The sequence below is a fragment of the Malaya genurostris genome, chromosome 2 (assembly GCF_030247185.1).
Source record: "Malaya genurostris strain Urasoe2022 chromosome 2, Malgen_1.1, whole genome shotgun sequence".
Lineage (NCBI taxonomy): Eukaryota > Metazoa > Arthropoda > Insecta > Diptera > Culicidae > Malaya > Malaya genurostris.
In genome coordinates, this window is record NC_080571.1 from 113,529,736 (window position 1) to 113,542,795 (window position 13,060).

Sequence of the window (13,060 nt, forward strand, 5' to 3'; positions counted from 1 at the left end):
CAGAGCGAACATCAAATGAGCACTATGGATCAATTTAAGAAGTTCATTTCCAAGATCTGGGACGAGATGCCGATGGACAGAGTGCTTCCGCGTGCGATTCACTTTTTACTTCACATTTAGCACATTGGTGGAATATTAGGCCACTCATATACCGACGTAATTTCAGGTGTTTTTGTGGGGCCCCTTTGTGAAGGAATCCGTTTATTCTTTTTTCGGCACTTTTGAGTAAATTTAGGAACGCGAAACAATTATCATCCGAACTCCAAAACCTTGTCCCGGTGGAAAGGGCATTCAAAACCCTAAAAAATAGTATAATGGATTCCAGTGTTCTCTTATTTCTGTTAGTGTAGATCGTGGTTGTTCTCGGAAACATCCATTGGGGTAGGTTGACCGAGTTTTGTGCGGGATTGGTTGGCAGAGTTGTAAATTTGGTGTATTCGTGATATGCAAACTTTTTTCTGAGTGAACTTAAATGTTACGCTATTATTGATGATTATAAGTATTGTATTTATAGTTAATTAATATGCATGTACATATTACTATTCGCTTGGTATTATTATCCCTTCATACGAATTACTAGTTTTCTTATGAGGAGTGATATCTGCTCGATTCTCTCTTGTTTTTTTTCTCTCCTTTCATGATTCCAATTGATCTGAGTTGTTTCCACTAACAAACGTTTTCCATTAATGTATTTGTTATGTTTCACATATTTCATCATATTCGGCCAACCTACCCCTGCCCTGGTGTTAATCGGCCGATTTTTTTCTCCGCATTTGATTATTAATAATTATTTCGATGATTTTTCTAGAGTTATGAAAAAATTCACAAATGTGCTCAAAAGATGTATCTTCAAGACAGCGTAAACCGTTTATCAAAAAGTCTAATCAGAATGTGTACAGAAATTCCGGAACGAAAACTCGGCCAACAAATCCCGGTCTCCCCGATATTCGAACTTATTGAGCACCCTGTACAATTAGCAACCCGGGTAGGTGTAAATAACAAACAAAGGTCAAAATAATAACAAATTTTACCATCATATCTTGGCTTGATGTTTCTGTGTTGTCAGAACGATACTTGATATTTTCGTGATATTTCATCAAGGGATCAAGACATTGTATAATATCTGTTCAACATCAAAATTAGTTATAATATCTTATTTCGTTATTGATGAGCTATTTCAATCTCATTAAGTAAATTGATCCAGTAGTTTTATCTTCAAATAAAATACCATTGAATAAACTGCATCAGAATCAGATAAGAGAAATACTTAAGATATTACTCTATTCTAAATGCTAGATTATAAAATAATTACCAAATTCATCTTCTATAAATATTTTGTTCTTGGTTTGATATTACAATGACAGAATTTTTCATTTTGTTGCTATTTTCTTATGCAAGCTTTGATATGATTTTTGATATTTTAACTCTTATTTCAAACTAAATAATGTTAATTTCTACCATTGAGATGTTTGATTTTAATGACAGAATTTGGTATTGGTTTGCAAATCACTTCTACCCGGGAATTTTTCAGTGACAACGAATAATAGAAAGTGCTACGAACAATCTTGAGTCGACTTGATCTGTTCATTCGTGCAAAACAAATTGTTTTACCGAAGACATGAATTAAAGAGAATTATTTTTTAATTTAATTTTTGCTTCTAATTTTCCAGTTTTTGATAAAGCATTTGTTTTTATCTAGTGTATTTTTTTAAAGTTCTCTCCAATCAATTTTATACAAATTCTTTTCCGAAATTTTTGTTCAATTGGCAGTTTCTGAGTTACAATGATAAGGATATGAATATTCACAAAAATTTGTTATTATTTAAAAATCAATTTTGAGTCGAATCTATCTTACCATTCCTGCAAACAAACGCTTTGTCATAATGAAAACGTGTGCAAAGTTTTATCCTAATAGGATGTGTAATAGGAATATGTGTACCAGGACGTCAGACTTCACGTGCTTCGACTCAAATGAAACATTTCACAAACCCCTCAGAATGGCAAAACTTTTTTCACGGATGGAGAGACCAATCCGCCTCAAGACTTACTTTTAAAAAGAGGGGTCAAGCACTTCTTCATATCATTATAACTCGAAAACTGTAAATTGTAAACAATTGGTAGCGGATAGGAAGTTGTAGGAAATTAATTGAGCATTCCAGAATGTATACACTGAGAAAAGTAGGGTACTTTTACATGAATTGAAAAATTAACATCCATAATAAAATTAAAGACAAACTTTCTTAAAATAATGCTATTTTTAGCTCAAACGTAGAATTCACAATTGATGATAATTTTTTTAATAAAAATTCAAAATTCAAGAAATTACAAATGAAAGAATTTTACGACGTTATTCATGAAAAATCTAAGTTCCAAGTCATCAAGAAAGATTTGGAGTTTTTCGAATTTCAAATATCTTGAGAACGACTATTTCGTCATGCTAATTATTTTCTATTCTCCAAATGACAATTTTTATCGTGACATTTTTCATTATGATAATAACTAAAAATGATTTCAGCAGTTACTGCTTAAGTTTTCAAAAAACATAATTTGCATTAACGTCAACGTCTTGGTTTCAATTACAAGTAGAAAATATATAGAGAGAGAATATTCTTGATGCGTTGTTTTTATTCAATTCACTCTCTTCAAAAAAACATTTGACTTTTATATAGTCGAATCGATTTCCTGCCACTTCTTTTTCGATAGATATTTGATTTTTAAATGATATTTTAAGCTAACATAAATTCGTTCTTTTTAAAAATCAACTTCGAACTAAATTAGACTTTCACACCGTGAAAACAAATGGTTTGTCATACTAAAGACGTGTGCTAAGTTTCAACGAAATTGGAGCAATTCGATCTTGATTTTGCCATGTTTTATGCTGTTCAGAGCGGAAGATAGTACGTTTAAAACCTAAGTTTCGAATCAAATTTTCTTTGAAACGGTGATGAATATAAAAAAAAATCCACCTCAAATTTAGTTGAGTATATTCGGCGAAATTTTCATAATGATTCATTGCGTTTACCGCTAAAGTTGTATTTTTTCTGATTGGAAAACCTTATGTTCCTTAGGAGCATGTGCTGAGAAGTAAGGAAATTCGTTATTATACCAGCAATGTAGTAGCAAAGAGATTGCTATTTAAACAAATCGAAACATTTTTCCAGTAGTTTTTCATAAGAGCTTTTTGTTCAGCTTTCTTGCAACAGTTTTTTCTAATACCTTACAGTTTCTTGTTCGTTTATGTGAACCAGGGTGGCAAGTCAATTGCCAATTTCAGTTTCCCGGTTTTCGAGCTTAAAATTTACGGTTTTTAGAATAGGCCAAAAAGGCATCTGTTTAGTAGTTTGTTTGAAATATTCCCTTAATGTCAAAAATAACATTAGAATAGATCCGCTGGTTGAGGATTGTCTTATTTTCCGATTTCTCGATATATAATTGGAAAATATTCATTATTACAAGTGCATATGAAAAAAGGAAAAAGTTTTTTTTAGTCATCTAGGAGTTTTGTTTACAAGTAACCGATTTGTACTGACCGCATCTGACTGTTTTTATTAGTTATTTTTTATATTTACATTTCGTCCAGCAGTTTATGTTGAACTGCCACGCCTCTCAGCATTTCAACTCAAACCGCTGAGAAGGCAGAATGGAACACAAACTTGTACCGATTAACTATACTGATAAAATCCCGAACGTAATAAAGTTCACGACATACTGGTGGTTTTCAGCTAGTAGTTCTCAAGGGATTTTGAGGGGCTGGGGTCCACTAGGAGATTGATAGTACCGATTATCTTTCTCCGGATAGTACCAACCTAGATACCGTGTGGAATCCGGCGGAAAAAAATGAGCCAAGAATTGATCCACTGGGTTCCTGCTTCCATGTCGTAAAAGGCGACAATTGCAGAAGTTCCTTTTTCCTTTCAGTTATTAGATATTTTCAACTTTTCACTTCTGACTACTCTGTTTTACTAAATTATCTCTTCAATAAACTAATCGATTTGCGATTAGCTTTGGATAGAAGTTTTATTTGACATGTTTTCTTCTTCCATGTTATTTCTTGTCTTCCAAGATTGTAAGTTGAATGATAAAAATCAACTATTGCGCAAATTCGTTAATATTACAAAGCTAATAACAGAGATAACATATATCGGTGTATTGAATAAATAGTAAAAAATACTTGTTTGTTTGATAAATTAATAATTTTCTCTCGGTAGCCGGCTGCCAAGATCAACCGATATAACCAATTAATAATTTTGATAGATAATTAATTAATAGTCTCCCGTGAAATCTGTTGACCTTTGTTTGGTGATTTAAAATGATTTTATAAAATAATTTAGAATATGTCACTACAATGAATCAACTACTTTGTCTAACTCCTATTCACTTGTTTATTTTGTAGCGGGTAATTTCATTTTGAAAAAATAGTGAAGTTTTTATTCGATACGCTATAGTATTTCAAATTTTCCTTCAGTTTCCACGAATAAGAACTGTGAACCAAGACTCTTCGGGACTTCAGTATCGGATATTGTTGAAACGTTCACTCGGAAAGCCAGTGAGTTTAGTGGTGCATCTTGAAACCAGAATATACTAGGTCGCATGCGAATACTACCATTACTGAAATTTATACTAACAAATATCCTTCTCACGTGACGCTTGTGGAGTGCGCAGTATTATATACGGCCTCTAGTAACAACAAGTGTTTGACTAACATCCCTTTTCATTCCTTAGACGATCTACGTTCGGGCCTGGCCGGCGCCGGTACTGATCAATGAATTCAGGGGTTACCAGAAGATTGAAGGATGATTTACCAGTCCCAGGGTGGATCATCTAGAAATTCCCTGTACAATTTCAGCTAATCCCGATCAGTAACGGAGTAGCAACTAGGGGTGGTCGTTCAAGCTCAAGCTCAAGTAATTCTCAAGAGATTTTGGTTACACGGAACCAGTTTGTACTGTGCGAATCTGACACGTTATTTTTTGATACAGCTATGGTTGAAAATGAATCAATAAAGAACAATTCCCTCCCGTAAATCCAATTCCATCTAACAACTTATACGATATTCCCTCAGAATCGAAATTTAGCAGACACGCTTGTCGCTCTGGACAAACCAATTACAATCTATGCCGGCAATTTCAAGCCATTTCGTACTGAGCTTTTTTCATGCCTTCCGGAAGTGGGAATTTCAATTCGATGGAAAATTTTAAACGGCATGATGGAGCTGCAAACCTAACAGAATATCGTCATTGCCATTATGGGCTTCGGCCAAAGTACAGCAGATTGTAATATGGACGTTCGCTGTTTATTTCTGGTAATTCGCTTGCAAACACGTCTGTTCTAAAACCTCATTTTTTTTCTAATGTATCTGTTAGTCAATGAAAAATAAGTACATTCGTCATGTCATCTCATTTTTAAAATGCCTAGTGTGAACAGTTTCTATGCGTTGATGAGCAAATAAATCAAATGAGATTTTTCAAAACGCACATGATTTCGATCTATTTTCGTCTCAATAGGTTTCTAAATGCTAAGCTTCTCTCGTGGAGTAACCAGGGAAACAATCAGAAAGTACGAGTTTTCCGCTGGTTTCTATTCAGTTTTATTTCCAAATAGCCAAACTACATAATCTTCTATGAAAAATCCTTCTTTGATTCATTTGGTTCTAATAGATCAATGTCACATCTGTAGTCAAATGATTAATCAAACAGACATTGATTCAGATCATCTACCAAACAATATTCAGAATTTCAAATAAAATAATTATGAATTCAATTAGTTCTATATTCGACCACCCTAGAACTGCTTGTCTAGGGATCTTATACCGAAACCAACTAAGGATCTTATACCGAAACTGAACTAAGAAATTGTCCAGAGAAATTCGGCTGATATAAATCACTACATGAATGAAGTTAGGAGTCTATCAGTTCTAAAAGCTCAACCAAAATTCAATTCTCCTATCATCGATAATCTTCAACTGCTCCTTCATAGTAGTCAATATCCACATTCTTGTGATTCTACTAAGAAATCCATAGTTGGATTTTTGTGATGAAATACACTAAGGTCACTTTTTACACGGTTTTTTTTTCGCACGGTTTTTTTATACACAGCTTTTTTTACACGGATTCCGGAATTAACACGGTTTTTGTTTACACGGTTTTCGCAATTAACACGGTTTCTGATGAGGGTTTAAAAAGCACTGTCATTTGTTTTTTGAGAAAAATTTAAAAAAGGGAGCAGGTTGTCTGTAAGAAAACGATTATGAGAGTTAATTTAAAGTTTGAAAGTTAATTAAAATCATTCATTTAACATTTCACGGAAGTGTTGACTGTCGTAATCAGTCTTCAGATCTTGAACCCCTGTCGTAAATTACACGACGTCTATTTCGCTTAGTTGTGGTGTATGATGTCAGCATCGTCATTGATATCATCGAGAATTTCGTAGCGTTGAAGAACTATTCGAATTTACTAATCTCTTCAACTCTTCATCATATCGAGCAGTACAGTATTTTATACCCATTTGAATGATGTAGCTCTAGTAGTATTATGATTTACGCCAATGGAATGAGTTTCTTCAGCATGACACATAGTAATACCTTTTCGAATTTGATCCATATTCATCTCTATGAATTCTTCTGCTTTGATTATGTCGCTGCGTGCATAGATCTTCATCCAATACCCATGTCTTCCCACTCAGTTTAGTTGAAAATGACTGTTAAGATCGTTATTATTTACTACACATCGTGCCTTCGGAATCGAAAAGAACTTATTCTCAAGATTTTTTGTAGTGAAAGTGTTTATGGGCTTGTACGTATTATCGTTCTTTTGAAAACTGAATGCATGAGCCATTTAGAATAATTTGCTTATCGTACAACGCGTTTCCTAAGTGTTCTGTTCTAATTTTAATTTGTCATCCAATACGTTTCATCAAGTATGACTAGACCCTTCTCGTAACCTCAGGCTGTTTTTTAGATTTCCGTTTTTATTGTGAAACAACAGTTACATTTTCATAGTTATGTGCACCTTGTATAAATTTGGGGGTTAAAAAAAAGCTTTTTTCCCCTTCAAACTATCAACAGTTACATTTTATCCAAAACAAAACAAACAAATAATCAAATCTACGGTTCTTGGAATTATTACGTCAAATTTTCCACGAGGTTTTTTTCCGCAATTAACACGGTTTTTTTTACATGGATGTTTTTAACACGGTACGTAACCCCCGTGTAAAAAGCGACCTTAGTGTACAATGAAATCCATCCTTCAAAACAAAATTAAATATTGATTAACTGAACAAATCGAATCTTATTCTTTACATTTCCTCAGAATCCAGTTTCAGCCCTCGAAAAAGGCTATCAAATACTCTCTTCAAAGGGTGGATTACTGATGAAGTCGACAACTTTTTTAAATTTTGTGAGTCCTATTGAAAATTACTGAGACCAATAATGATGAAATTAGGACAATCAACAGCAAACTTGAAAACCTGTTTAATCCCCCAAGAGGTTTAATGATGCCTTTCTCATATCAATCATCAGAACTAATTGGCTCAGGTGGCACGTTGAATTTGTAAGAATCGGTCACTCCATCTCTGAGAAAAGTGATTAAATAATTTGAAATTGGAATTTTAAATCAAATCACCCTGTAATTCCGGAACCGGAAGTCTGATTAAAATGAAATTCAGGAGTTTTATATGGGCCTATAAGACCATTTATTTGATTTTGTAAAAATCGGCTCAGTCATCTCCGAGAAAAAGTTTCACAAGATTTCAACTTTTTGCACGTTATACCCCATAACTCCGAAACCGGAAGTCAAATCCGAACAAATTCAGGAATTTTGTATAGGACCGCTAGACCTTTTATTTAAATCTAAGTTAATAAAAATCGGTCACATTTTTAGCACGTTTTACCCCATAATTCCGGAACCGGAAGTCGGATTTAAATAATATTCAAGAATTTTGCATGGGACCTCAAAACCATTCATTTGAATCTTAGTTAATGAGATTCGATCCAGCCATCTCCGAGAAAAGTTAGTGACGGCTGGAAGTTCTATAAGAGAAAAGCAAAACATGAGGGCTCCTAAGAATTTTTAATAATTTTATTAAAAATTCTCCCGACGTTACCGTTAGACTTGTTTATTTAATATATTTTGATAACAACATAAGAAAGCTTGCTGATTGATTTGAAAATTGCTGTTAAAACCGAACAAAAACGTCGAACGATACATAGGGTGTTGGTCAAATTCCTAATGAATAGAACCTGTATGCAACAATAAGCTGTTCAACACTTTTACTGACCTTTTCGTACAAATGCCAAATTGAGTATTGCCTCCTACTTTTCTCTTGTTGAATAAAAAAATATCATGATACTGAAAATTTTTATTTGTATTTGGGCTAGTAAAGCTTTTCTTAATTTTGCATTAACATTCGCGGCTTTTTCCTGTTATACCTTTTTTTATATACCTTATGATAAAAAAGAACCGGAATTTTTATTTTAAAATTCCCGCGCTTGTTCAATCGGTAAACTTTTATTCACTCAACGTTGGCAACACTTTTATACACACCCACTTAGAAAAAAACGTTCAACGGTGGTCCTTCATTGGTCCAATACGTTGGATCATTGGTCCAATGATAGTCCAATCAATCGTTCAACGGGAGTCCAACACGGGACCTTCGTTTGCCGATTTTGAAACAGACCGTTGAACCGAATGCCATTTTTTTGGTTCAACACACCCGGCAGACAGAGGTCCATTGTTGAGCCATTTTTAACATGAGGAGTTGGAGCCCCGTTGGACTAGTTTTACTTCAGAATTTCTGAAGTTTTTTCCACTTATTTGTTTAAACTAACAATACATACCTGCACAATACTTCTACTTCACGTAGAATAACAACAAATTTTCTTTCTATGGAACGGTAACACTTAATTTTCACACTATTTTTGCAAGAGAAAAAACAACAACAAACCGTTCCAGCAAATTGAACGAATATTTCGTGCAATATATCGTTCAACAAGCGCTCAAAAATCAACAAAATTGAACGGCCTGCTGATAGGGCATTTTATCAAATTTTGACGCATATCGTACGATTAGTTTTTGTTTGGCGATTTTTATTATGGATGAAAATGTAAAACAACGTGCGTGCATCAAATTTTGTGTTGCAAATGGATTTAAGTGTTCCGAAACGTTTAAAATGTTAGAAAAGGCCTTTGGTGAATAGTGTCTAGAAAAAACACAGGCATAAGAGTGGTATGAACGCTTCAAATGTGGTCGTACAAGCTTGGATCATGATGAGATCCCTGGCCGCCCAACAACATCTGTTACTGAAGAAAACATTGAATCGGCGAAGCAAATCGTGTTGCTAAATCGTTCTGTACCGATTAGAGAGATTGCTGTGTTGTTGGGCATCTCTTATGGATCAGCCGAACACATTTTAACTGATGTTTTGGGTTTGAAACGCGTCGCTTCTCGGCTGGTGCCAAAAAAGCTGAATTTCATTCAAAAACAGCGTCGTGTTGATGTGGCCAAAAAGATGATTTCCAACGCAGATAGTGACCCCACATTCATCGAATGCATCATAACTGGGGATGAGGTGTGGATCTATGAATATGACGTCGAAACCGCACAACAATCGATCGAATGGCGTTTCGACGGCGAGTCGTTGTTCTAAATTTTCATCCATTATAAAAAGCCATACGAAAATTTTTCAACTTCTTTGTATAGACGCCAAACAAAAACTAATCGTACGATATGCGTCAAAATTTGACAGAATGTGTATAAAAGTTTTGCCAGCGTTGTGAGAATAAAAGTTTACCGACTGAACAAGCGCGGGAATTTTAAAATGAAAATTCCGGTTCTTTTTTGATCATAAGGTATATAAAAATAGGTATAGAATTCGCTCAAACTTTAGAAAAATTTTCTGAGGCCCGAAGGGCCGAATGTCATGTACCAATCGATTTTTCCCGGTGAAACCAAATTCCCGTTTTTGTCACAGGACCTAGTTTTAAACATAAGGTGACGAACATTTTTCAATCTTGGCGTAATGAAATATCTACAGGAAGGGTTTTATTTCGTAGACAACGGAAATTTTTTACTTTACTTAGAATTAAATACCTCGATAATTGTAATAAATGATGTGTATGATTCATAACGTACTTCATGCGTTCGTGTAACACAACTGAAGACTGCAATCTACCCAACAAATGATAAGTGTTTAAAAAAAACCCAAAACTACTCTACTGTTAATACGGTATAATAAACAGTGCAATAGGTGCTACTGTTGTCGAGCTCAACCAATACGCATGGGGTCCTACGGCTACTCGTTAGTTTCAAATCAAAATTTTAGAGTTTTCAGGCCAAATTTTGTGCCTTAACTGAACAGAACAATTTACACGATAAATTAATTTGTTCGTTTTTTCTGCTTTGGTCTGTTGAAAGAGTCAGATTTGAAAAGAGTTGCTGCTGTTTTTCCTCTACCCTGATAGTGAATTTGAAGTGAGATACGTGATGGAATTGAATATTGATTAGATGGATGAATGATTAATGAGCTACACAGCTCTACACAGAAACCGAGACGAAGATAAATGAGCGAAAATGTGCGAAAAAGTGACTAGAATGAGTTGGGAGGAAATTTAAAGTGTCTTTCGATTAACGTTGAATGGGGAACTATTAGGGGGAGTAATAGGGATAATGCTAACGAGAATAATGACGATGATGATGATGATACACGTGCCCATGGTGATGATGACGATGATGCTAAGGACGACGATGATGTGGTGGAAAATCATGATTTTTAGAGTAAATTAAAAGATCGGCACCTGACATAATGGTGGCATCGTGCCCAGAGGATTCGCCCGACTTGGCAGTGGTGAAACATTAGCTGCTGAGTAAGGATTCGAGTTTCCGGTTGATGATGTAAGCGCACTGTATTGTCCGTCGGTTAGCGCGTGGCTACTGGTGCTCGATGTTACTCCAACCGACGAAACGTGCATGGAGTTGACTCCGGCCGTTATGGAACTAACCCCAGCGGTACCGATTGAACTGATTCCTATTGAATTGAAACCAATCGAATTTGCAACACCGGTTCCAGCACTGTTGGTCAGTCCACTCATGCCACCGAGTATCGATGTGCTGTTCATATGGGACGCTAAACTAGTTGTCTGGAGGTGGGGCTGATGCTGAGAAAGACCTAGGCCAGTACTCGAAAGACCCGATCCTAGCGATGATGACATTATTGGTCCAGTCGTTCGCGGGTGCTCTAGTTCGGCCAATATACGATTGTCCTAAAATGATCAGGACATGAATCAGTTTGGAAATCGCAGAAGTACATCGAAAATCAATGAAACTAAAGAAATATCATTCGATAAACTTCTATGTATTGTGTGCTATATATTTGTCCACGTATTTATCTATTCTATAGCTACCATCAAAAATTCGAAGGACTAGAAAAGTTTCATTTAATTTTTTTCCAATTCAAAATTTACATTTCTTTTTTTTCTGTATAAAACATTGACTTGGAACATTCCTAACAATTTGTATCAATAGAAAAAAAAGCTCATGACCCAATACATACAAATTACATCAAGTCGCAAGGACAACTCAAAATTATCTTTTTTTTTTCTCTAGCCTAAAACACACACATACATTAGCAATTTGTAAACGTGCCTGTTCGATCTTCGCCATAATCCTATCTATTTCGGTTCCTTGCTGTTGGGTCGGCGTCGGTGCCCAAGTGACTGTACCGCCACCACCTCCTCCCCCACCTCCACCTCCACCACTACCACTAACTCCACCACCAACACCACCACTAATTCCACTCAGGGCGGATGACGTTCCCAGCGAAGTCGAATTTCCGACCATGCTCAGGCCTCCGATACTGTTGACCATGGCCGATGAATTGCTTGTGATTGTGCTGTTGAGGCTTCCGATGCCTCCGGAACTGGAACTGGCCGGTGTTCGGCCGGGACGGGACTTTAGGGCCGCCGACAGTTCTAGCTGTAGCTCTTCGCATCTGACTGTTTCAAGAGCGGCCTGGGTTGGGTTGCAAGGTCCGGATTAGCGCAAACGGAAAAGACAGTGGATGATTCGATTTTAATGATATTGTCGATTGAATAAAAAAAAACAGTTCCAAATTTTGATTTTGTTTTTTCTGTAGGTTTGCTAACGAACAAGCGAAATTCAGGCAGGAAATCAGTCGCAAGAAGTTGAAGCTATGTATCTACAGAACAATTTAAAAGACTATTTGTTCCATGCGAATGGCTGATAAGCGAAGCATAAATATTTTAGACATTCACTATTTACAACAGTTTCGAACGGATATTTGAAATACTTACAACAATAATACTGCACGATATTTTTACACTACATGTAATCTATTCAGTAATACGCTACAAACTAAAATGAAAAAAGAGCTGACAGAAATCACGCAGACGTTGTATGTACTTAAAGCCCGGTTATAATAATTAAAAAAAAATAGTAAAAATAAACGATGATAATTTCACATGCGAATTTTTATTATTTTTCTTCCAAAACTGCTAGAAAAAAATTACTTTTAGATTATTTTCTATAGGATGTAAGGTAACATTCTTCGCTTTCTTTCACTTCAGATTATTCAGGCGGTGGTGGATGTAAGCTATGTTAAATATTTCGGATCGATTATTGGAATGCCCAATTTATTAGGAACTGTTGACCTCTCGGATGTTGATGAGAGATTTATATAGTATATATCCGAACAGAATGAACCATTTAAGCTAGTACCGAATTTCTGCAAAAAGGTTGTGTTGAGCATACAACACCTCTATAAACTATTTGCTAGTGATCACTTATCAAAAGATCTGATATTTCTAGAAACACATTGAAATCATGGAAAAATCAAATTGAATTTTTGCTATCTGTGCCTACATTAGGGATGGTCGGGTTTTGGGTATTTGAAACCTGAGCCGAACCCGAACCCGAGAAGTTCAAGGTTTAGAAATATAAAATATTTCGTGATAACGATGACTACGGGCAAAATCTTTTAACTTTCGAACGGGTGCGGATCGGGTTTTAAGTAAAAAAAATTTCTAAAAGAGATTCGGATTCAATTACCG

At 35.4% G+C, this 13,060-nt stretch overlaps 1 protein-coding gene across 9 annotated transcripts in view; it reads right to left on the reverse strand.

The window, feature by feature from the left end:
- LOC131433096 (RIMS-binding protein 2) overlaps nucleotides 1-13,060 on the reverse strand; it is a 258,477-nt gene that overhangs the window by 129,341 nt on the left and 116,076 nt on the right. For 5 of the 9 annotated variants that reach the window (XM_058599885.1, XM_058599884.1, XM_058599888.1 and 2 more), the window contains exons 4-5: nucleotides 11,616-12,002; nucleotides 10,790-11,254 (exon numbers count right to left, since the gene is read on the reverse strand). The exons of 2 other annotated variants lie outside the window; for them this stretch is intronic. In XM_058599885.1, coding sequence (XP_058455868.1) covers nucleotides 10,790-11,254; nucleotides 11,616-12,002 — 852 coding nt within the window. The remainder of the gene's footprint in view (nucleotides 1-10,789; nucleotides 11,255-11,615; nucleotides 12,003-13,060) is intronic. 2 more of the 9 variants (XM_058599886.1, XM_058599890.1) reach the window with 2 other exon arrangements.